Source organism: Ciconia boyciana, chromosome 8 (assembly GCF_034638445.1).
Source record: "Ciconia boyciana chromosome 8, ASM3463844v1, whole genome shotgun sequence".
NCBI classification, from domain to species: Eukaryota; Metazoa; Chordata; class Aves; order Ciconiiformes; family Ciconiidae; genus Ciconia; species Ciconia boyciana.
The window spans coordinates 48,257,534-48,283,517 of NC_132941.1; the positions used below are offsets into that span (position 1 = coordinate 48,257,534).

At 37.9% G+C, this 25,984-nt stretch overlaps 1 protein-coding gene across 12 annotated transcripts in view; it reads right to left on the minus strand.

Annotated features, from left to right (window-relative positions):
• Nucleotides 1-790: 790 nt before the first annotated feature.
• PLCE1 (phospholipase C epsilon 1) overlaps nt 791-25,984 on the minus strand; it is a 166,329-nt gene continuing 141,135 nt past the window's right edge. For 9 of the 12 annotated variants that reach the window (XM_072871532.1, XM_072871535.1, XM_072871534.1 and 6 more), the window contains 14 exons: nt 25,102-25,225; nt 21,349-21,473; nt 20,517-20,634; nt 16,172-16,315; nt 14,703-14,993; nt 13,736-13,899; nt 12,539-12,800; nt 11,494-11,612; nt 10,215-10,343; nt 9,253-9,462; nt 7,281-7,442; nt 6,906-7,124; nt 5,941-6,153; nt 791-4,955 (listed from right to left, as the gene is read on the minus strand). In XM_072871532.1, the coding sequence (XP_072727633.1) occupies nt 5,974-6,153; nt 6,906-7,124; nt 7,281-7,442; nt 9,253-9,462; nt 10,215-10,343; nt 11,494-11,612; nt 12,539-12,800; nt 13,736-13,899; nt 14,703-14,993; nt 16,172-16,315; nt 20,517-20,634; nt 21,349-21,473; nt 25,102-25,225 (2,247 nt within the window). In that variant the 3' untranslated portion in view covers nt 791-4,955; nt 5,941-5,973. The remainder of the gene's footprint in view (nt 4,956-5,940; nt 6,154-6,905; nt 7,125-7,280; nt 7,443-9,252; nt 9,463-10,214; nt 10,344-11,493; nt 11,613-12,538; nt 12,801-13,735; nt 13,900-14,702; nt 14,994-16,171; nt 16,316-20,516; nt 20,635-21,348; nt 21,474-25,101; nt 25,226-25,984) is intronic. The other 3 variants (XM_072871530.1, XM_072871541.1, XM_072871542.1) reach the window with 1 other exon arrangement.

The window sequence follows — 25,984 nt, forward strand, 5'->3', positions numbered from 1 at the left end:
GAACTATCATGATTCAATGCTGTACTACAATGTCTTCAATAAACCATCACTGTCAAGAATGCTGGACAAATTCAAGGTAAGAATTTAAATCTTTTTTTTAATCTTCATTCCCCAAATATTAGTTATTGCCTGGTTGTTTTAGCATCCATTTTCAGCTGCATGTTGGCTTTGCAAACAGTAAGTAAAATATATGAAGTAACTTAAAAGTGAGTATTGGCTTTATGTGAATTCCATTCCACAGGGGCGCGTGGTGGGCTGTCCCTGGCTGGCAGCTAATACATTTTGTAGTGTTTAGTCTATGATGTGATAATGATGCATGTTGTAAGTTTTGCAAAGCTTCTGTTCAAGTCACTTAACCTCCTTACAATAATAAGAAAATATTTATTTTTCTCTAGGGTATTTAGTCCTTTATCCTGATTTATGCTTCTTAGTTTTAGAAGTAATTTATTTTTATTTTAATACATGTTTTTAGTATTAATCAGTCTAGTTCACCAAATTTCAAGTAGTTAAACATAAATTCACAAACTTTTTTTTAATAGACTTCTATCTTAATGGATTAGAAATCACATATTTTACTGTGTAGATTACAAAACTGCCTACATAATCCTCGTGGTAATACATGTGTTTCTGTCTGCTTAGGTTGCCATTCCCATAGCTTTTGAGTAGTTCTTTTTAGTTGTTAAGCCATTGCAAATATGGATGTGATTTAAATTCTGAAAATTCCAAGGGGGCCATTTGCCAGTACTTCAGTCCGTTCAGGAAGGCAAAAGCAAAGAGTCAACATCTTAAAACATTTATTTTTTTACAACATATACAAATACAAGTTTATTCTTCAAGTCAGCAGAGAGAAAATAGTCCAGGTGGAAAAGTCACTTTTAAAATTGTTCACTTTACATAGTTTCCAAACAATATAAAGACTGGCACATAGTGATGTTGCATTGTCAGAATACTTTGACATGCTTTAAGAGGCAGAGGAAGACAACTGTACAACTAAGTCATTCTGAAATATCCTGTGCAGGTATTGGAGCGAAATCTATTTACTGCTATTGATTTTTGTGTTTAATTGGTAACTCTGCCAAATGTCTATTGCTATTGAAGTTACAAAATATTGATCACAGACAGGAAAAATGCCACCTTTGTTACATTTAGTGGGCTACCCTAATGGTTTTATAGTTGACTAGTAACAGCCAAAAAGTGATTAAAAACCAAATGTTAGCTGAAGCATTCAGAGAGCTAAAGCAGAACAGACAGTTCCATTTCAGAAGCTGCAGACTCAACCTTTCACTGAAATGTAAAGCTACCAGCAAGTTCTTCTTTTTTAAAGACAAACTATGAATGTAAGAGAACGTGTTCTTGAAATATTTAGATATTTCCATGTTAAAGTCTTTAATTCTTGAAAGCATGTGATTTCTAGAAGCAGATGGCTTTCTAAAGATGGCTATTGAGATACTTCATCTAGTAATATTTGTAGCAATAAAAATAACGTGAATAGGATTTAAAAATTAAAACTGACATAATATTTTTTATTCTTCTAACTGCTAAACTTGGGATTAGTAAAATAGAAACAGGAAACCCTTCAGGCGATAGGAAGTACCTCCTGGCGTGCCCCAGTTCCTGCAAACTGAGTAGTACTGCAACGGGGCCAGGATCTGTGACTGCCCAACTTCTGTCTCATACAGTCACACCACTGCAAGCAGCACATGCTATGCAAGGAAAATATAAGAAATTGGTAGAAAAGTAACAGTGATTTAAAAATAGTATAGAATAAAATACTTCTGTATTTTTGCCAATAGGCAACAGAGTGTGAGATTTCCACCTGTAAACTGTTCAGCGTGAGGCCTGCTACCACTCAGAGACTACATGTTTCTGGAAGGTGTTATTTACATTCCTTTCTTTCAAACTTTATCCTGGAAGCTGCTTCCTGTAAATAGTTTGTAATGTAAAAATGAATGTATTTTCCTAATTGATGTCCATGCCCAGCCAAAAGCACAGAAAGAGACAAAGTTATTTCGTAAGTCTTGTCATAGGAATGTGTGGACAGGTATTCCTGCAGAAATAAAATCTGTGTCCAAGGAGAATAAACTTTCCTATTAGAATAATAACTTGGCACAAGAAATCTTTCTAAATGGGCTTTCACAGAAGTTAACAAAAAAACCCTGTTTAATGCTTCAAGTGGTGTTGTATTGTCATTATTAGGATATTTGGAACCAACACAAATGGAAGTACACTGTATTCCTTTCCAACTTCACCCCAAAAGGTACCACATTTCACCAACAAAAGTTCACTCTGATGTTTACCAATACCTAAACTTGAAATTAAGTGATATATGTACGTTAATGAAAATACTGGAACAGTATAATGTCTACATGCCTATAAAGTTGGTGGGGTTTTTTAACAGAAAGCCAAATACTTTGCTGTTCTCTCACTGTGATAAGCAGCAGCAAAAGCAACTTTAGACCTTGATTGATGAGGAAGATACTTATATTAATAAACTAATCCCACAGCTAGAAAATTGCGTTAGTAGAAATAGTACAAAACTACTGTTTTTAAACTGCCACTGGACTGCAGGCTAGTGTTAGACCTGCGTTACACAATGTGACATGGCTACCGTTGTCCCTTAATTTCCCAAGGGTTTGGTTTTTTTTCTTTTTAAATCTATGTAACAGAAAACCATTAGTGGATGATGACATGGGTGTAATGACTTTCTATTTTGAATCTAATGAGTTAGCAAGCGTGTTTTCCAGACTACTATGATACTCCAGGTGATGTTAAGAATTTTATTTTCAGTGCTGCTGAATGTAACAAACAACAACAACAAAAAAGCCAAACAGGTAAGGGCAAACTCTCTAGGAAAGTAAGTATTGTTTCTAAAATGCCATAGAAACACCAAAAGAAAAAAATTATTTGTGATGGGAAACTGCTGCTGTGTTAAAACAACAGAGAGAATGAAACATTTTAAAAAAATGCATTAGTTGAATTGTGCAGTAGGTTGATGTATTTCCCAGTAATTCCAAAGTATTCCAAAGCAAACTATGCATATAAAACTATGGGTAGGTTGTCACTTCCAACATTTTACTCAGTATCAGTCTTGCATTATGCACATGCCATGGGTGTGGGGTAGGGAGAGAGCATACGCATTCTTACAGGGGCTGGCTATGTAGTCAGAATTGGTGAATGAGTGAAGAGGCTGCGGTAGGAGGTGGTTGGGTTTTGAATTGGATCATGATTGCTGCATTGCAAAATGCTGGTTTGCTACATCAGTACTGATGATAAGCAGTGGGAAGTGCATGGTCTCTGGGAGGATATGCCACAAGGAAATTTGACATTTTTTGTGTGTCTGGTTATTTTCCCTGGAAGCTGGAAATGACCTCAAGAGGGCACTTTTTTGCTTTGGTAATGGCTACTTTATAGGAATTTTCTGTAGTGTATAGTGAAAGACTTCATGGCTTCTGGTGACAGAATGCTTGTTTTTATGCCAGTTAATGACTTTGCTTTCTTTAATGCATTTTCTACTTATTGGGCGGGGGGGGGGAGGGTGTGGTGGTGGTTGTCACAGGACTACTGCCTGTAACTTCTTTCCCTTTTGTCCTTGCACTTTCAAAAGTAAACCTCATTTTAGTTACACTGCTGTTTCATCCTTTGCCTGATGTTCTTAGGAGCAGCAGCATTTTGTGCTCGAGTGCTAAAGTTGATGTGGAATAACTTGAGTGCATGAATCACTCCCTGTATTAATGGATTTCTTGATTTAGCCACACCAGGTAACTGAAATGCTTTGTTTAGGGAGACAAAACACGTGCAGAGCAATTTATTCATCACAGCTACACTTCATGTGGGAAATCAAAGGGGATGATTGATTTCAGCAGTTGTTGCATTTGTGCCCCTGTAAGTTGGTATGGATTGTTTTAACTAACTAAGCACATTAATAACTCCCATGGAGGGAAAAAAGACAACCACAACTAACTTAAATATCAAAAGATGAATTCAGCAAACATAAAACTTTACAACAGTGTTTCTATGTAAACAAAAATGTCAGGAGTTATAGTGTAAGAGTTCTTTACACTCTCTGGGTTTAACAGACAAGTAAAAAGACATTTCCTGACTGTATGGAAAAATGTATTTTAAATTCAAAATTTTGACATGTTAATTACATTTATCAATGCATTGTTTTGAATTTGGTCAGTTTTGGGTATTAAATGTCTTGTGCTGAAAAGAAAAAACCAGAAAACTTCAAACATTTTTTCCTCTAAATCCAGAGAGAGGTAAAAATTCTGCATTTTCTAAGAAGTAGTATATGATAAATATATTATACAATGGCATGTATTTTGGAACATGATAATAAATATTCTTTCTTTAAACACAAGCCTGGAAAACAAGAATTTATAAGAAGAAAATGTTGTTCCTTGTCAAAGTATCACTACCAGTTAGGTGTATTTAGCTATTGTACATTATTTTGTTAAAGCAGATAAACCATAAATAATTCGAGCATTTTGTGTATATTCACCAAAGTTAAACAGATATGCGAAAGAAGTTACAGTATATTTAAATCTCTTTACAATCACTTAACACAGTGTTTAACAGAAATCTTCAGGTAAAAGTGCATTATTTTAATATAATACACATAAAAGAACACTCTGGTTCTCTGCCTGCAGTTTCCCTAGAGGCAACTAGCTAAAATTATCTTTTGTTTAAAAAGGGGAGGGCGACAACACATGTTTGTTTACAACATACAGTCCAAGAAAACTTCTTCATCCGCCTAGCGAGAATCTGCAGATGTGAAGATATGGGAAGAGGAGAATCTTCCGATAGCTGACAGGCATCTTTCCAATCTACAACATCCCACTTAGGATTCCCAGATTCTGGATGTTAACCCAGCAGCATTGCCTGGATTAAGCATCTATAGCACAGGGCACACAATTGCCGACCAGTTCAGACCGCAGCAGGTTCCTTCAAAGGCACTGCAGAAGGATTCAGTGATGTAAATTCCAGTTTTCAAAAAAATGAAAGAACAAATGCAGAAGAAGAGGGAATGTGACTGGGCTCTTTCCATAATTTACTTTGCTTTTCTTGAATTCAGGTTGTTTTGATAATTTAGGGTTTTTATAGTAGGCTAGAAATAAGGTATCAAATTTGTCGTTCATATTTGAAATACTTTGCAAATGAAAATATTATTTGAATTCTGTTAACATAATGATTTAGAAGTAGTGTGACAGTGCATGTCAAATAATGCTTTAATACTTAGGTGTATGTGGAAAGAAAAATGTAATACTAAATTGGCCATGTGTGAGATGGGATTATTAACACTGAGAAAGATTTCTTCTTCATTTACAACAAGCTGTAACTTCTCAGATGATATCTCAGTGCTGTAGCAGCACTGTGCAAATAGCTGGTTAGTGCACATCGGTGGACAAGTTGTAAACAGGACAGTCTTACCTTGTGTATTTCATTTGTTAAGTCAAGCAAGATGGAAGAAATTGAAGAGATACAGAAAGGACAGTAAAAATGTTTAAACATTTCTGGCAAAATTTCCACAGAGAGAAATTAACACAATAAACTTGTTTTAGCCGGATACTTCTATTTACTTTGGCCCAGAGCAAGAGAGTAACAGGACATGGTTAATTAAGCACAGTTAGTTGATTAAAATGCATACTATAAAATCAACCAGGATGCAACATTTTTGTTTTGTTTTTTAAATGGACAAAGAAAGTGGGTAAAACTCCAGTCTTCACACCATTCTGATTCACTGTGCAAATGCCATAATAAATAACTGGAGACCTTACTGATCTTATTGTGCCTGTGCACACCAATGGATAAGGCTTTTATGGATCTTTCTGTCAGTCCCTTGTATCTCACTGTGGTTTCACCAGCTACAACTTTGAACAAAAAATACTCTGTGAATCATGTATTAAATGACTGCTCAGAGTTAGAATTAATATCTCATACCTGAACAGACCGTACTGTAGGCAGTGGTGGGTTTTATTCCATAACGTCACTGAAAGTCAAACTGCACGCAGACCTTTCCTCCTTGCTCTGTGGACTGTCCGGCAAGACCTGCAGAGGTGGCGATACGAATCCCCGATACTGCTTACTTGACTTGGTTAACTTCTTGAGTTCACTGGTAAAGGAAATGCCTTTTCTTTTGTCATCTCGTGCTGCCTGTTAAAAAAATAAATCAGAGCACAGAAGTGGTTTAACAGACTGTTAGCTGTGAAATATGGAATTAATATGAAACCACCTAAGATATTCCTAAGCAGGCCCCCCTTTTGAAATTCATTGCAGCTGTGCTTTCATAGCCAAGCACACTCTTCTGATTGTTCTGAATAAATTAATTGAAAATTATGTATATGTTTAGCAAATCTGGTATAAATTTGTATAAAAATCTGTGCTTATGACACAGTTACTTTAAAGCAACAACTGCTGTGGATTGGTGGCATCTGCTGGGAAGGAGAACGCAGCTCCTTCTCCCAGCAGGCAAGTACTTCATTCCTGCCATTTTCCAAAGCCTGAGATAAAGCAACAGAACACCTTTTTCACTGGGCAGGAATAAAGGGGACTTTATTCCATTAGTTTTTAAGTTCTGCCCATTTGAATAGTCCTGCTTTACTATGATGGGGAGCAGGGCATGCACAGCCAGAAGATTTTGAAAAACTGAAAGCTGGTAGCAGAAGATAAGGGTTGTCATGGGATTTGCAGGCTGTGAGGGAATCATGTTGCTGGATGTCACTGATGCAGTTTTGCAAAGAAGAAAGTAAGGGAGGTGCGGAGAAAAGAGGAATCTGCTTTTTGCTGCAGTCTCTTCTCCCCACCCAGCCTCATATGCCAGTTGTGTCTCCCTCCCATTGACAATATGTTCCCATTGAGCTGACAGACCATCTATAAAACCTGCTGCAAAGTATTCAATCTTTTACCTGAACCTGTTCTTTGAGTTTAAGGATAAATTTTCCTGCTCCCTTCCACTTGCTTTGGGCCTGAAACACACATTCTTGATCAGAGAGAATCCTCTGAGATGGTTTAGATGTTGAGGACTTCTTGTTTGCGGGCTCTTTCGTCACCTCTTCCAAGAGCACATAATCACTTGGATTTGGATTGCTCAAAATGCTGTAGGAGTATTTGGCTTTGCAAAGAGTCTGTTTAAAAGCAGAAAAAAAGAAGGCATTCCCTCAGATTCAGGTTACTAAACTGATTCCTCAGCTAGTGCTGAAAACAAACCCCACCTTATCTTGTGTGAAACCAACCTCCACCCTACACATTACAGACCGACTAAATGGAAACATGTTGCTTACCTGCTGTATGACATCCTGAGCTGTGCTTAAGCGGGGAGCTTTGATGACAGTGCGTGGTTGCTCTGGGGAGACATCATGTACCTGAACAAAGAAACTGTCATCCTCAGAGCTGATGGCTGCATCTTCCTTTGCTTCTTGAAAGATGTTTCTCTCATTCAAATTCTATAGAAAAAAGGAGAGCCAAATTCATTTACTTCAGAGAGGTAACTCATAGCTGGGGGTCACAAAAGGCTTTTATCACATGAAAATTGGAGACTCTGCTGTTGCCCCAGCTCCATTTTATTAAATGCAAGTCTTATATAGAAGAGTTTTGACAAGCCACTATTGCTAGTAATAAATACCCGTGTTTCTAAGATCAGTGTCTGAAGTACCTTTCATAGTAGGCAAGGAATGGAGACATGCGTAGTACCACATTATGCAAAAATGATCACTTGAATCTTTTATTTCCTTATGTATGCAAAATAATGTCATGTAATGGTGGCATTAAGATGGGAGATGGTGGAAAGTGTCCTTTTCTCTCCTTAGCCCTGGACTAAAGCCAAAAGAATTTAGAGAGCAAGAAGTCTGAGCGAACGTTTTCCTGTGGAGCAAGAGGAAGGCTGCTTCTCTGTCTTTTTTCAGGCTCTATGACTACTGCAGATTTTAGACAGCATTCCTCCCTGCGCCTTCTCTCAGATAATGCATTGCTCTCCAACCCCTGGTAACATAGCCTGGATTTGTAAGCTGTAAACATGGGCTGTGTATCACACCCTGCAAGTGAACCCACTCCTTGTTTTTCCGTGCAAATTTGCAGCTTCGTTTCTAGGTCCAAGATCTGAGGCTGCTATCTGCAGAAAGGCTCAGAATTACAGATAATCCTTTGAGGTATTAGCATCACAGGACAAAACTACAGCAAAATTTTCACATACGCTAAGACAGATTTTAAACCATGTTTCCTGAAAGAATGGGGTTTGGCAGTGACACATTTGTGGTCGCATACACTTACTTTGTAAGTGTTGCAGTCAACTGAATTAAGTAGGCTACTATTTCCACAAGCAAACTTCTGCCTAGTAACTTTTGCTCCAAATACTAGAAATAAAGGAAAACAAAATACAGATTTGTGTAACACAATGGTAATTTGTCAAATTGAAGCTTTATCAAAAGTTGCATCAAAATAATCATTAAAAATGTATTTTTTTCATTTTAAAGGATCCCAGAGGATCTCTGTCATTTGTGTATGTGTACAAAATCTGTGTATCTAAACATATGTGTACGTACATTACTATGTTCAAGCTAAGCAAGTGTTATTATATGCTGAACTGACCAAAGGAAGTGCCTCTGAAAATGAAATCATTAAGTGTCTTTCTCCTGCTTTTTTGTTTCTTTCTCACAAGCCTGGGCACTAGCATATTTTCAAGCTGTGGATGTTTTGCTCAGAGTTTAAACTGAAGTAATCGCTCCATCTTCCCCCTTTAAATTAAAAGAAATCACCTATTTCATTATTTTACGCTATCATTGATAATTTAATCAGCCTTTGAGGTTTTTAGAGATCTTCAATATTAAAATCCTTTCTAATTTTTCTGAATGGAGAAGAAGTTGCTAACATCTAAACTGCTTGATAATTGTAGTCTGGAGTTCTGTTATCTATGATCCTTTAGTATTAACTATTATCCTTCTTTCTTTATACTAACTTCCTATCACATCAAAATCTAGATTTACATTAAGTTAGAACTATCAGTCAAAACAGTAAGCTAGTGGCATTGAACTGCTGAGTAAGCGATAATGATTGAAGCCGAGTGAAGTCAAGTTAGTGTTGCACAGGTGTATGCAGTCTAGTTGTGCTCACTCGAGTTATGTTTGTTTTTAAATGGAGTACACAACATTGACATTACTCACCAAGTAGTGAAACAAATACTGCACCCTTTTGTTTCCTGGTCCTAGCAGCTGGTTTTAGCTACCTTTGTAAACAACAGTTTATCTAAAACAGACTTACTTCCTCTCGGGTTTTAAAGATAATCCTTCCAACATATCCTTCTTCTGGGAACCAACTGTTCAAAAGCTGCACTAGCCCTTCTTCAGGACCAATCGCTCTCTGGAATGGTGGTTTTCTGCATTCACTCTTTTCTTTAGATATAAAACTTTTCTCTTCCATCAGAAAATAGTCTGCAGCACATGACTCTGTGCCTTTTGTGGTAGCCAAGAGCTAAGACAGACCACAATAAACACACAGCAATTAGAATGCTAAATATAAACACTACATAATTAGTAGTTATAAATGAGAATGAATAAAGAAGCTTTAAGAATCAATAACTATTCTGATAGTGTAGGCAAGATTTCTGATGCGCTATTTATTATTCAGATATTTTACTCCAGGGTAATGTACTGTTCTCTTTAGCCTAGCCAAGCAGTTCAACTATTCCAGACAAGGCAGTACTATTTAAGCTTATTTCTGTCCTGTTTGGCTGGCCAGACAATTTATTCATAATCCCAGGACAGTACAGTCTTTTCCCACTGCTAGAATAACAATCCCTGTTGAGTTAACTGGTTTTTCTACTCATGAACTTAGCCCTCTAACTTTTACTCTGTATTCCTATGGTGCTCAAGTTCAAAGAATTGCGCAGAAATGTTTGCCCTTGTTGTAAGGACAGCCCACTGCCTCCGTCGGTCAGAAAGACTGTTTTTCTCATCTGTGTATGCCCAAATATTACAATACTAACAGGGAATATGTTCTAAGATTATAAGCCCATTCTCTGAAGCCAAGATTGGGAAAATTTCGCTGATGACAGTCTGCGTTTGCAATGCAATTAATTCCACATCATACATTCCTAAGGCATCTCCTTGCTGTGATGAATGAAGTACAATGACCCTGCATGTGAGAAATGCAGGGAGATGAATGTCCAGAATGATGTTGGTGTGGATTCTTGCCATTAGTCTGCAATTCAGCAGGCAACTTACCTGATGGAGAAGCTGTGCAGCTGTGGTCCCCCCACTTACATTAAAAACAGTGAAAGGCTCCGGGCCTGGAATTCCATGAATTGTCACTTTGTATGTCACAGCAGCTTTCCTTTCCCCCATGCTAAACAACTGTGCAGACAACATTCAACAGGTTACTGAATGTTTTTACGCAGGCAAGTTATTTTTAGGTTGCTTGAAACTGTACATACAATTTGTAAGGACCTTGACAGAGCAAAGCTATCAGGCTAATACATGTCTCTTACATGACAGATCAAGGCATTAAAAAAACCCCAACAAAGCAACCCCCAAAAGACCCCACCCTACCTTGAAGCTGAAGAGAAAGAAGAAGGAATTTTTCCAGTGAGAGTATATAAACTGCCACTGAACAAAGGGTAGACCTCCATCACTCACTATCTGCATTCTAGCTGAGCTCAAGACTATTTGGATTCAGTGTACGAATTACTGGATGAAAATCTGTAACTTCATTTTACCCTCCAAACCATTTATGTTCTTCCTTTCTGCCCTAGTAATTCACCAAGATACGTGTTCAGCATGTATTTGCAGGAGGGTAACATCTGCAACACATCTGCTGCACACACAGTAGCTGAGGTTTTATCTAACACTTTAGGAATCAGCAAAATGGTAATATACATGCTTAATGTTACTAAAACACAAGTAACCCAGGAAACCTAACATTAAGGGCTATTTAAAAAAAAAAAAAAAAATCACATCCACAGATGCATACATAGATACATATTGTCATATATAGCATACACACATCTGTATGTGTATGTATACATATTTGTACATATAAGCATACAGATGTGCACACACACACATATAAATATATGTATGTATTTATGCAAATACAGGCTCCATCTTTTCCTGTAACAGAATTCACTTTTACTCTCATTATTCTGAAGTTGTTGGTAATTTGCATCTTTCTTTTTTTTCCCCAAATGCATTATGATTCATGCATAAAGGAATGCATGAGGCAGCTCTGAACCTTACTGCTCAACCACACTTCTCCTCCAGCACAGGAGTTCTTATGCTATACCTAAATACACCGAAAGCCAGAATTTGAAAAGATTTACCCCCTGACTGTTTCAGCCAGGTGGGAGAACCTTACTTCCACGAAAGCCGAAAAGAATTAGGCATCAAAAAACTTCTGAAAAATGTGCAGGTTTAGGGGCTAACATCTTTGAACAGTCTGGTTCTAGAAGTCTTCAGACCATTAAGACAAGAATACATGGCATTCACAAAAAAATAATTAAATTACCATAGATGCAGGCAGAGTGTTTCCAGAGGGAATTTCTTCCATTCTCCGACTGTTTATAAACAAACTAGAAATTTCTAATACTTCATTGTGCAGGTTATGGAGCTGGACATGTCTATAGCCTAAAGAGAAAAAACCCTTCTGTAAGTACTTTGCCACATCCTAGGACACAAGTCTCATAAATTGAAAACTCAAATTTGCTGTATTTGTAGCTACAATTTGCCACACCTATAGGATTTAAAGCACTGTAATAACACTGCATTAACACTCTTTGTCAGTACAACAGTGTAAGCCAAATGCTATGAACTGCTGAGTGGCTCATATAGCTGCCTACCTTTGTTTTGCCGTAATATTCAATATATTCATACATGAAATAGCTAAATATTAGAATATGAATGAAACAAGGACAAATTCTCACTGGGAAAATGCGTGTCTATGGCCAGATCTCATACGCTAAGACCGTTGGGTGGTATTACAGTGGCATGAAGTGAACATGAAAGTATTTTTACCGTTCTGCTGAAGAGCTGCTGGCAATATGGAAACTCCCTCCCCCAGGTGTCACAGAATTAATGATGCTTCCTCATTTCTCTCTCACCTTTTTTCACCCTTCCTTCACCTCTCCTCCAGCCACGGCTGCAAGAAGTGCAATACCCCTCTGCCCAGTGATCACCAGTTACAGCAGTTTCTTGGGCAAAGCACAAAGCAGGGAGTGAAACCGCTCCACGCTTCCTAAGGGAGCAGCAAGTCTCAAGGTGAACACAACCTCACAGCCACAGCTCAGGATCGGAGCAACTGCGTATGAGATGCCCCAGTCTCTGCGACAGCACAAGATCTGACTTTTTACAAGTCACTGGGGCAGCCTCCAGCTCCCACGGAGTCGATTAGATCAGCATCGTACTGCCAGGGCAAAGTATGTCGTCTGCTATTTGCTCCCTGTCTCCTCTAGAAAAATGCAACCAGCTGATTAAAAATATCCCTCCGGCAGCATTCAGTCCAGGAATCTGCTGGACCATTTTGGCATAGGGTGTCACTACAAACTACACTGTACCTCTTTTTAGGGCTTTTAGGGGAATGATTCTCTGAGCTGTTACAGCTGAGCTGTTATTTTCAACAACTGCGAACCGAAGAAAGACCAAATCTTCGAAGTGAACCCGGAAAAGAAACTGTTCATTCCACATGGGGTTGAGAGTGTTGCGATGAATGGGCTTCGTCCGGAAATGGCAGCTATCCAGAGGCATCCCCAGCACATCAATTTCAATGCACGGACTGCCCGTGCTATTGCTAGGGCAGACGTTCTGTCCGGACACAATCTGAAGCCGAGGAGTACACAGAGAAACCAATTAGTGGAGTAATTCTTTTACTGTCACGATTCTGAGCTAAATATTGTTTATCACACTCCTAAGCACAGTTTGTTAACATGCTAATTTAATTACAACACTCCCCTACTTTTGTAATCGCCAGGGCAGTAATTTCAGAAGCAGAGCTGCTTCAACACCACCCCCACCCGCCATGCCATTGCTATGGTACCTTTCCCTCTGAAAAAAATACACTATACATCATGAGTGTAACCATTCAAAGCATCTGAAAGTTAATCCAGAACGAATGTACCAGTAACGTAGTCAAAAAGGATCAAATTTTCTTCTCCATTACTCTGGGGTGATGGCACTGACCTCTGGCTTGCTTTGGCATACACAACACAAGAATTAGGTGTGCAATTACCACAGCTGGGAGAATTTTGATTCTTATGAATCTCACATTTCTGAAACATCTCCTGGAAAGGACTAGCTTCTTAGAATACATTTTTGTTGGCCATAAATCCATGAAAGATATATCTTACTAGATAAGTTTTAAAAAAATATTTTTTTAATATTCAATATTTTCATAATGGCTTTTTGTGTAACTTCTCAAGTGTTCACAAACGTGTAAAACATCCAGGCACATGTATAATTTTACACGGTTATGTAGTCCCAGGGAAAATGCTTTCAGGGCTGCGTTTTGACAAATATTGTAAAGGAAACAGTGAAAGTAACTATGGATACAAACCAGCCAATAAAATAAAGACAATTATTTGCTCCTTCCCCCTCCAATTTCTTTTAGTTATGCTGACCTTCAGAAGTACAAGCAACAATTAAAAGTTCCATCTTTTCATACAGAAGCATGACTGTAATGCTGGTTAAAGACTGTAGTTAAACGTTGTCTACTTCTAGCTGTTTGGCTGTATGAAATTCCCTTTTAATGTACTTACTGTTAAAGAATATATTGCTGGCTCCTTATTATCAAGATCTCTTTCTAATGGACAAAACTGCTGGTACATGGAACAATTTTTATCCCACAGAACAGGAGGTTTCAAAACATATCCACAGCCACCATTAGCCTCAAACATCGCTGCATTAAGTTGCAGAGGAAGATCTGTGGAAGTAAGGCAGCCAAAACTGACAAAGAGCAATGGTACAATGGAAAAACTGTAACAGTGAAGACAAAGACATGTTTTAAATATCTTTTTTTAAATTATTTTAGTTGTGCACTATCAATTCATTCTTGGTTTTCAGAGATAGCTCTAATTTATGTATCCAACCTATCCAATACTTAATTATACAAAACTATACGAACAGTTCATTCTTTTCTATCCCTTTCCGTTGTCTTTATGCAACTGTTGGGCTTGCCTACACCTATTCTTTGAGAAGTTTCTAGGTATTTGCCCTGAACTGGAGAATGAAAAAGCATTGACTGTGTAGCTTTGTAGATGACCTAATGGATCCCCCATAGAAAAGGTGAAGGAACACAAGACAGGATAGAAAATGGGCCAAAAACGTTTTGATCAACATTAAACCAGTATCCAAGGCAGCACTTCTAAGTAAAAAATAGTTCAGGACCTTTCTGTACTTGAAATTACCAAAAAGGGATAACAGCTACTTGAACTGGGGGAAAAAACCAACCTTCAGCAATAAAATAAAAACAAAAACGGAAGGCGTTGCTGTCCAGGCACTTCCATGCTATCAGGAGATCTGCTACATTGGCGTAAAGCTCCTGAACTCTGGGATTGCTGCTCTCAAAGACCAGACTGTCATGGTATGAACCTGTTTGTGCTGGGGGCACAGACAGGTACATCCCCTCATGACAGCAGGTAAAAGCAAATGTCAAATACAAATTCACAGTTTAAGGACTTATTTCGCATTTAAAATGTATTACAATGTGCATTCGTGTACCCATACCATCTGTTTGGTAGTTAAGAGCTACGAGCTGTACGCCATGGAGCCAGAAGATCAGTGGATGGGGATTTGAGGAGTCAATGCGCGTGGCAGCGGGGTAGGTCCTCAGGAGCTGACAGCTGGTGTGCTGGATCAGCTTCTGAGAGTACCGCCGGCACAGCCGCTTGGCAGCGTTCTCGTTCAGGGAGGAGATATGGTAGCACTTGGGCGTCCTTATGATAGCACTGAGAGAAGCTGGAGAGTTGTAAGGAGAGCAAGGGTCTTCCCAGGTCTGCCGCATCACATCAAAAGGACCTGGAAAATAAACAGTACCTTCAAGTTACACCTGCAGATCCAGAGACTCCAGGAATTCAATGCCTTCTAGTGAAGTATGTGTGCATACTTTGGTTATGGTAGAAAAAGGTGGTCCTGGAAAATGACACTACTCGGTGTAAGTGTCACATTCCTTCTTATACAGTAGGAACAATCCATGAGAGGAAACATAATGTTTAAGTATTTAAATGATACTGTCATTAGATGTGCTAACAACCACTTTCATAAATACTTAATTGGCATTTGCCTGAATAAAATAATGGAATAAAATTCCATTCTTCTCATTTATACATTTTACATGAGGAAAGGAGGCAAAATTGAAACCCATCTGCTAAGTATCCAAACAGGCAGTCTACCAAGTGCCGTAAGAGTTAGGGGACAAAGCCAGCAAAATACTTATATGCTCTAGAATTAGGCGCTAGACTTCTTCATTTTTAGGACACTGATCTCTAGAAGGGAATCTAGCCTGTCTGCTGCAGCTGTGCCCCTTGGGCTGAAAGAAATGCAACGTTCCTTGAGCCAGAAAATGAATACAAGAAAAGGGTACAACTCTGTAACTTTCTGTTTACGGCATTCACCTGAAAGGCAGGGGATCTGGGTCTCATCCCTGTTCCAGAACCTTTTCTGTACTTTCTTTGTATTTCTTTACATCTATTCGTACGCAAAAGTACAATTTCCAAGTTCACAAACTGAATCACCTGCGGAACCTAAATACATCCAAGGTGGAACACAGGAGTTTGCACGATTACACGTTTGGACTTGGCTGAATTTTAGGCAACTAAGTCCTACTTCAGACACTAAAAATCCTTTTCTGGATCCAGCCCAACAGTTCTGACTTCCATTTGTACTTTGAAAATACTCATTCATACCTTTTAAAATACAAACTTTACGATACATCACTTAAAATGTATGTTAGTTTTGAATCATTTATGAATTAGGGTCTTCATATTCCTGACCAAGTAATCCTATTTTAATATTCCACACTTGACACTTCAGTTATACTAGTGTTACTGTAATAGCTGCTGCGCTAACGAAAAACCATTCCAAACTTCAACATCTTACACATTGTAAAGTATTTGATCTTTAACAACTTGGTCTGGTACATGTGTTGGATTACAGAGTCATTCCACGTGACTGATGAAAGAAGATGCTAACTTTACCTTTTCCAGATGCTTTGGCAAGAGTAGCTGACTCCCCAGGGCTCAGCCTGCCAGGATTGTTGCCAAAAATGGACTTCCTGCTTTTTCTTTCTTTTCCTCTGCTAGAGCCAGATGGGTTTAGAGTTGACAAGCCTGTTCCCATAAATGTAAAATAAATGAGCCAAAAAACATGACCAAGAGGTCATGACATTTTCCATCATATTTTACATTATTTTTGAAGGCATGAATACTCCTGTTATATAGTACACAGGGCAAGCAGTGTATTTTTCTCCATAATTTAATGTTAACATCTTTGCATACATACATGCCTTTATATACGTATATATTATGTATGTTTATATATATAATGTATATAAAAACTTATATGAAGCAATACAGATATACAGTTATCTGTCTGCAATATAACTTTTCTCCATTTTACTTTTTGGCTTGAGGAAGGCTCTGTCTCAAATTACCAAATGGTCCTAGTTAATACTAAAAAATTCTGCAGCAACGGTCCCAATGTCTTCATCCTTAGAATAATTTTAAAAAAATTCCTTTCTACAGAAGCAATAAATCTGTACAGTAGTGAATATAACCAAATTCATCTAGGATAGGATACCTACATAATTAAATAAATGCAAAAATATGATTTAAAGATATAATGTAAAGGAAAAAGCCCAAATGCTGTTGGTTACAGTTTGACCTCAAGATGTTTTCAGAGTTATCTTCTTCTGTTTAGAATTTGTATTTCAGTGATGAGAAATATGGTAGGTGTGCAAAATCCATTAGGCATTTAATGGCCAATATGTACTAGAAGTGAAGCTGGAAAGCTCTAGTATAGCCATTATTCAAACGTATGCATTCCAGCAAAATAATCATTAAAATCATGATCTAAATCCCAGTGAAGTAAACAGACTTAATCCCCCTTAAGGTCCGTTTCTTTCTGTTGACTTGGAGAGAGCACATGGCAGACCAAAATTAAAGTAAGTCAAAACGCACGATGCTTATTCTGACACCCACAGCAGTGAGGTGCGGGATGCTCTCAGAGACCCAAGATGTACTTGTGATATAAAATATAACAAAGCAGGCACACTGTTATTTGCCTAACTGTGACTCATAAAACAACCCTCGAACTCACATCAATTCACACCTGCCTAAAGACAGTTCTGGATTTAATACTAATATTTAAACTACACCTGTAAATCACAAAGAGGATACACTGGACTCTTTTCTACTGAAGTCTGTCCACAGCTGTAAATTTTCAGCTCTCAATCTTTACAGCATGTCTACATGTACTTAGTAAAATTATGCTGATAGTTTCAATGGAACTGCTTGGGTTACTGAAATTTAGGATACACATAAATGTTTTCAGCGTTGGAGACATATTGTCTCTTTGGGCCAAAGCATACACATAAACCACAGGAGATGGTAGAAGCTGAGATCAAGGAATATGAACTGACTAGAAGAATGAGGAGTTATGCACTGTGTGCTTCCAGCACTATTTAATCTCAGTTTTCAATGGATCAAATGGTTTTGGCAAGCAAGATCCACGTTTCAAAATCCTGTTGTGGAGACAGTCACTGAGGAAACAGACTAACCTCATAAATCACCAGAGAGTGCAATGCAAAACACCAGGGTTAACTGAACCCAATGTGGTGGCCACAGGGTAAGCTGCAGCTGGGAGTTTTCTTTCAGTGTTTCCCATGGCTGTGCTTTGCATGTGACATGCCTCCTCCCACAGACAAGCTCCACTTTCCACTCCAATTTAAACTTGACTTCAAAATATAGCATCACCTGTTCATAGAATCATAAATTCATAAAATAATGGAGGTTGGCAAGGACCTGGAAGTCATCTGGTCCAAACCTCTGGTCAAAGCGGGACCAGCTTAGATCCCACCATATTCCACACAGATCCTATCATACTACCATAATGATGGAGGAAATGTTTTGTATCTCCCTACAACCCCTATGCTGTATCCTTTGAGTTACAGAATTTAGTGCCCATCTCTCATGTTAGATATAACCACACTGCTTTACTGCTTTTAGATTTTTAATCCAGAGGATGGCAAACTTCCCTGCCCTTCTTATTCTAACCATACTAAAGTAACAGGTTAAACTGTAATTGTCACCTTCTCACCCTGTGTTTCAGACCAACACTCAGTTAGTGTGCGGGTCTGCAGACCCTGAAAAAGAATTTACGGTACTTTTGTATATAGGGTTCCCTTTTTTATGTTCACTTCAGTTTCTTGAAAAGTGATACCATAGGGGCAGACAGTCTGACACAATGGAGACGGTGACTGAATTTCATGCTGGTTAGCTCAGGTGACTCCCTGCTCTCTGCACTTGATTGTGCAGATCCCGGTTTTATGTACTCAACTTTCTCTACTCATTGTGTAAGGATCCTCAGCACCAAGGCAACGGCCACGTGCCAGTGGGTTTTAGCAGTATTGTGCTCAAGTATGCTTCACTGCCTTCATCTTGGGTGACCCAAAAGAACAGACCTTCACCCTCTTAGATAATGGTATGATGACATCCAACAGACTGAAATGGAAGTTCAGCAAGGACTGTAAGGGTCGAAACCCACTGAAACAAGAGCTGTGGTGGGTTCCTTGTTACTAGAGATTCTATAAACAAGAAATTTTATTTTCTCCACATGATAAATTCTGTTTTGACCAGGGAGCACTTAGGGAAGTCTATGTTACGCTGTAGGCTAGGATAAGTGAGCATAATGGTCCTTGTCCTTTTTTATAGTCACAAATCAGTGATTAACATTCAGGGACATAGGCAACTATAAACACAGAATAGAAATATATGAAGACATGAGAAATAAAGTATTTACACCATTGATGCGCCACTGACATGAATTCTGCCCTCCCTGTTTCCCAAACTCTCACATTTTCTGAGTTGGTTAGGAATCCAGTCAACAGAGCTACATAGTCATGGATGTACCAGCCTTGTTCTCATTATTCATGGACCGTATTGGGGTACGGCAGTGCACCATGTCTGTGCCCTCCAGCTGAGCAGAGGAATCCAGTCAGTAGCATGGTGGCCACGGAAGTCTACGTATCTTGCAGAGAAGGCAGTATTTGTCTCAAAGGAGACAAAGTTTGTTGGAAAAATAATTTCTACAGCTTTAAACCAAGAGGAAGAAATCCGATAAGGAAAGTGGGTATTTCTTTTATAACTGAAATTACATTAAAAAACTGAAATATTTTAAAGTTTTCTTAGAACATCAGAACTTCTTTGTGTGTCAAAATGCTTGGAACAACTCAAACTATCTCTGTTTAATCTTGAATATCATCCTTTAAAAGAAAATATTTTATTTGAAAGATATCTCATTGCAAATTTCATTAAAAAGAGTATCAGATTTGAATTTTTAGAAGTTATTATTTTTACAAGTGACACCTACGATTCTTAAAGTTATAGAGGATTATAAAAGAATGTGTCTCCATTTTTCAGCATGTTTATCTTGCCAATTTGACACTATTTTATGTTTGGTTAGCTTCTCTAATCTGATTATAGTTCTATTTGTATAAGATCATGATTTGGCAGAATTACTAACTTTTCCACAGAGAACCATTCCATTAAAAAGCAGATTCTTCATTCAAAACATTAAACACATCAATAAACAATAAATTCTCAATTTAAAAGTATTTATGTACTCAGTATGAGCCAAAACATACTCAACCTCGTGTTTCAGTACTGAACAAGTAACTATCAGTGATCTCCTCTTCAGTTACTCCCTCTCCTTTTCCTCTGCAAACATTATTCTTCCTACTGTACAGAAGAAGACCCTCCTATTTCCTTAACCCCTTCCATAAAGAATGTGTGCATGTGTGTGTCTGCACAATCAGCTGTCCTCACCCACGCCATGAAAAGGCTGCTTTACGTGCCCAAATGGCTCCCCTTCTATGTACTTAGGAAAGAACAGAAGATGTAGCTGTAGGCAAAGGTGAAACACGTTAAACTGAGGTCACTTAAAGAAATGTGACAAGCTCTTCCTGCAAGGTTTGGAGAATATTTTCCTTCCTAATTCCGTACGTCCTTACATGGAAACTCAGAGCTCTTAAGATAAAGCTTTCTGTCGTCTGTCATTTGGCAATGAAGCAGTTGTCTAAGTTGTGAAGACTGGCAAATTTCACTTTTGTAAACATTTTAATATGACAAACAATATGTCTTCACATAATTTATGTATACTACTTCTCAGCCAGAAGCTATTATTATGTAGACTACCAAATCATCAAGAAAAAAGCTCCTCGACTACTTCAATTTGAAAATGCTTATACTAACTAATTCAAAACATAAACACCATGTCTCCAAGAATTAGAAAGCCTAAAGCAATAAAACAGGGCAGTGTACTTACCAGGGAACTTTACAGCTTGACAGTAAATTACAAGATCTGATAGCTCTGGGGCTATCTGTCTGCTTTCCTTCTTATTTTGCGGAAGATAGAATTCTTCACCCAGCTCCATATCGTACACCTAAGTGGCAATTCCAGGAACATGTAATAATAAAATTACTGAATGTGAAAGTACTCTTGCATATCTTATGTCCTTAAAATTCTTTATCTCATTCTTCCTATATGGTTTGCTGTCTTCACCTAACAGACCTCTGTGTGCAGGTTTATGCATCAATACCTGTTACTGATACTGGAATAGTGTGCAAAGGCCTCAATCAGAGACAGTTCTACAAACTTTTAGACAAAAAATATCTGTGTTCAGGAGAAAGTATAATTTACTAAACAGCAAAGCAGTGATTCAGTTGTCAGATGATTTAATAAAAGGTAACGTGGCTATGTGATATCATAGTGCGATATGTTATTTATATATACACAAAAGATGCTGAAGACTCAGATGAAATCTTCGGTTCCATTGATGTTAATGGAAATCAGATATCTAAACAAACTTCTGGACTTAGCTTCAATGAAGTCTTTCATTGAGAGCAATGACAGTTAAAATTTTCAGCCAAATAGCCTGTATATACAATAACCTCTGAGGACTTTTCTTGAACAGTATGTTCAGCATTTGTTCTATTCAATCTGTTTTCTCTGGTGTGTTTCCATGCTTTCTACTATTTGTCTTCATTAAAGCGCATTTGCCATCTGATGTCTCAGTTACCTAAACTGCTCAAATCCTTTTGAAGCTGGATATATATCAAAGTGTGGCTCAGAAGAAAGGGGGAAAAAGCAGAACTACCTTTCCTTTATTATTGTAAGTAGCACAATCAGCCTTCTTTATTCGTTTGGCAGTCTCTTCATTATATTCAAACTGCAGTTTATCACTTGATAACTTATTCTCAAGTCGGTCTTCAAGAATGTTATCTAAAAATTAATGGGATTTTAATAAACATAAAGCCAAACAATTTCAACTGGAAATTTAATTTGAATTAACAGTACTTGTGGACAATGCTGTGAATCTTATCTGAATAACCAGATGCCAAAATAATGCATTTACTGGTCAAAGCATTCTCTTTTAGTAGTAACTTTCTACTTTAAAAATTTAATGCTCAGCTTTGGTTAATATGTTGCACTTCTTTAAAAGCCCATCCTTTTGTGCTCAGAAGATGCTTAAAACAAAATCATCTAATGAATTAAGCTTGCCATCTGAAAACAACTGATATTCCTGAACAGCAAAGACTTGCTCAAGTCCAAACACAATTAACCAAATCAAACATGTACACGTCTTTGTACAGCAAGTTTTGGCTTTCCTCTCCTTACATTCACCATGAACAAATATTTTTTACATCTATAGAAATTCCTCTTCAAAGCTACATATTTATCAGAGAAGAATAAACCTATTAATTTGGTCTTTCTGGACCAAAATATTGTAACTGTCACAAAAGGAATGGTTTTATTTCATTCCTGCTATTCCTGATGCTTTGACCATATTCTTTTTACGCATAACTGGTGTCACACATGCAGTCTTCTAACTGTTCCTGACCAGTTAACAATGCCATATAAAAATCTGACTGCATTTTTAATATGAAGTAGAAACCACATATTCGCACTGTCACATGTAACAGGCTGGAGATGCAGTGCTTATTTCATGCAGTTAAAATGCTCAACCAAATGGCCTTTACCTTCCTGGCTGTTAGGAGCAGGAGAAGCATTAAGGACATCAGCTACAGGGAAACGGAGTCAGAGAGGGAAGAAGAGTAAAGGAAATTAAGATTTACAGCCAGAGAAATGAAAATTAAGTGTCAGTTGTAAAACTATTAGCCTTACACAAACCTAATGTATCAGTAAGGAAAATAAAATGGAAAATCTTTTAGAAAGTTTACAGCTCATTATTTAGATTAGTTTTGCCAAAATATTAACAAAATTAAAGATCCCAAAGACTAATCTTTGTAATAAAGAAGTAAATGATGCTGCAGATTCCTTCATATATTGGAAGGTGTGAATGTTTCTTGCTAGCTTCAGATTTCTCAAACCTTCTCTTAACTAGAACATTGCTCAAACATCACTTACTGCAGTTAGCTTGCACTATTTTCCTGGCAAGTATGTTAAAGATCCAACTTTTTCACAGCAATTTACATCTACACTATCTCCACCCTGTCCCACACAAGGAGTATTCTCAAGTAGCCAGTTAGGCCAACTTTCTAGCAAAACGCAACTGAAGGCAGCACCGGCACCAAACTCATACATTTTCCTATTAGCATAAATAATACCGCTAGCGCACAAGTAGTGTCAGGTCCTTAATTTTGTGATTATTTTTTAAATCATTAACACAGAAGCAAGTAATGTAAATAAGAGACCAAGTGGAAAGAAGTCTTGTGCTGCAGGGCATGCTCGAGCCTTACCTCTTCTCTGAACATGGTACCTAGAACTTAAACAGGTACCCATTAGACTTAAAGGTTCAATGAGTGAAGTATGTTACCTAGGAGAACATGCCCAACTGCATCAGACCAATGGTCCACCTAGCTCAGCATTCTCTTTCTGACAGTGGAAACAGGAGATGCTGTTTAAAGAGAGCATCCAGCCACTAGTCATGGTCCACTTCTCTTGTACCACCCCAACATCTACAATTGCTGAATATTAGGGATGTTGGACCGTACTTTTCTACTTATAACATTTGCTTATAAACCTGTCCATGAATTTGTCCAATTCTCTTTTTCAATCTGCTGACACCGTTTGCCTCCACAATTTCCTGTGGCAGCAGATTCCAGAAGTTTACTACCAGCTGCACAAAAAATACTTTATTTTACCTGTTTTAGACTGATCTTCCACTTGTTTTACTGAGCACCTCCTAGGTCTAATGAGTAACAGTTCTTTACTGCTCTTATCCACCACTTCATGATTTAGTAAACCTGCTTCAAATTCACCCCTCGTTCTCTACCAGCTGGAGAATTCCAGCCTTTTCAGACCTGTGCAAAGCCACCACCACACTCCCTTTACTTTTTTGGTTGCCCTTCTCTCTAACTTCCTTAACTCCACATTATCCTTCTCGAGATCTGGAGGCCAGAACTGGACACAGAACTCAAGTTGTGGCACATTAAGGTTTTATATAGAAGCAGAAAGATGGGTTTTTTTCAGTACCGTTCCTGATGATCCCTATCTTTTGGCTGTCACTGCACACCAAGCTGAGGATTTCAAAGAACTTTCAATAAGTCCATGATCTCCCAAATTGTTACTGCCATTGTTGAGCTTAGAATCACATAAGCAAGGTTTAAGTTTTTCCCCCTAAATGTATTACCTTATGTTTATCTACACTGAAGTGCATCTGTAACTTTTTTGTCCCTTTGGTCAGTTTTCTGACCCATTTATGGAGTTTAACAATGGTGCAGCATTTAACTACCCAAAGAGCTTGGTATCACTTGTACCATCACTGCTATCTCATTGGGTAAACGCGTGGTGATCTACTTTGATATATATACTCTGGCAATTACCAATGAAAAATAATGAGTAACCCATTTAGATGCATCCAGCTTGTTCAATCCATGCATGGGGGTTTTGAGAAATGTTCTTTGACAAAGCCTGAGAGGATTAAATGTTTCTGACTCTAGCTGTTTGCTCTACCAGAATCTACCAGCCCCGCAGCAAGAGAAGCAAAACAAGATGCATGACTTCATCTCAGCCACCTCAGTCTGGCACATTCTGTCCTTCATCTGTAGTTAAATCAAATGTGTCTGACTGAACTGGAGAGCTAAGGAAGTAGTGGAAGTTAATAACTGCAGTATTTTTTATCACCTCTGGCATGCCAATCATTATATCCGATCTATAAGCTGCCCCTAAAGGTGGATTTATGCTAAACTGCCAGTTCCTGAAGGCTAGGATAGCTGAAGCGTAGACAGCACATGAACTTACAAGGCAAGTCAGTAAGGCATGCCTTGCCATTTTTTCACTGAGCGGCTAAAGCTTTAATAAAGCCATCTTTATTGAACAAGCCAGGGACTCAATGGCTTCTCTACTTTTATGCATGAAGTGAACAGCTGATACTGAAAGTGTAACTAAAATAGGTACTTCAGGGATCTCTGGGATTCAACAGTAACCAAGGAGGACTTTAGAGAATCTGCATCTTAGGTCAATTTAATGGCAGTCATGGAGATGCAAGGGCTAAGTCTGTTGTGAACCTTGAGTTTTCAGGTGTCTGAACTCCTTAGGAAAGACCATACAGGTGAACGTAGATAGAGCAGTACACTATGAACACAATCACTTTTGCATAATATAAATAAAATAAAATATAATTTATAAACACTACAATTTAGCATACACTGCACAGTTAAAACATCTAATGGTTGGAGTTAAAGTCACACTCCAGTCTTCTACACAGTCAAATTATTTTCACAGTATTATAGGCCACTGCACCAAAGTGCCACTGAGGACATTTAGTACATCTTCCTTTCACACGGTAAGATCAACTTACCTACATCATTCGTGAACTAGAGTATTTACATGCCTTACTGCTACAGTTCTAACAGCAGCACTGTAATAAAGAAATATATATTGTTACCATCAGAAAGAGATTCATAGTCATAGTCATATTCATCCTCTTCATCTTCTTCCTCTTCATTGGTAGGTGTGGGGTTGCTAGCACCATTGCTAGCCTGTGCTTGCATATGCGCCAGCTGGTGAGCCTACAGCAACAGAACCACTTATTACATTATTGGTAAGTATTTTTAAAAAGCAAGAGAGTTTTCATCACTGTTTGCATCTTATTTTATTTACATGAAAGCACTGAATATATATAATGAGAAATAAGTAAGATTGTTAAGATCAAACTAAAATACCACTTTAAGGGTTCGAGTATAAAGAAAATTTGTATTGGCAGAAAAACACCAAATAAGATATGAAACCTGATTAATGATGGGAAAATGTCCACTTTGCACATTGTTCAGAGCAAGACTGCCTTTTTCCAGTCTGAGGTATGCTGTTTTGGAAACAGTTTAAAACTTTTTTAAAAGATGGAGAATGTCCACATACTGGTACGATCAGTGTGATTTACTTATTCTGATAGAAGAATTCAATTCTAATTCAATTGTGTTTACATTTTGGGTAAAAGCAATTAGTTTTCAAGGATTCAATCTAATTGCTGACTAACCACAGACATTGTTAATTTGAGGCTACCAGAGATGCAGCCCTAATTTTTAGAAACAAAAAAAATTCCTCATATAGGTATAAGCACTACTTGAATAGCAGAGTCCCCCTGAAAAGGGAGTAATAAAGAGTACACTCCTGGCTTGAATATGAAAAAAGAAACAAAGCAGAATTCTACTAAAAATTACTACATATTGTATATATACAGACATACTCAATGCATATCACTATTTCTCAACAAACAGGAATAACAAATGTTATAGCCTCAGAGTGAAACTTCATTTATGCTTATCACATAG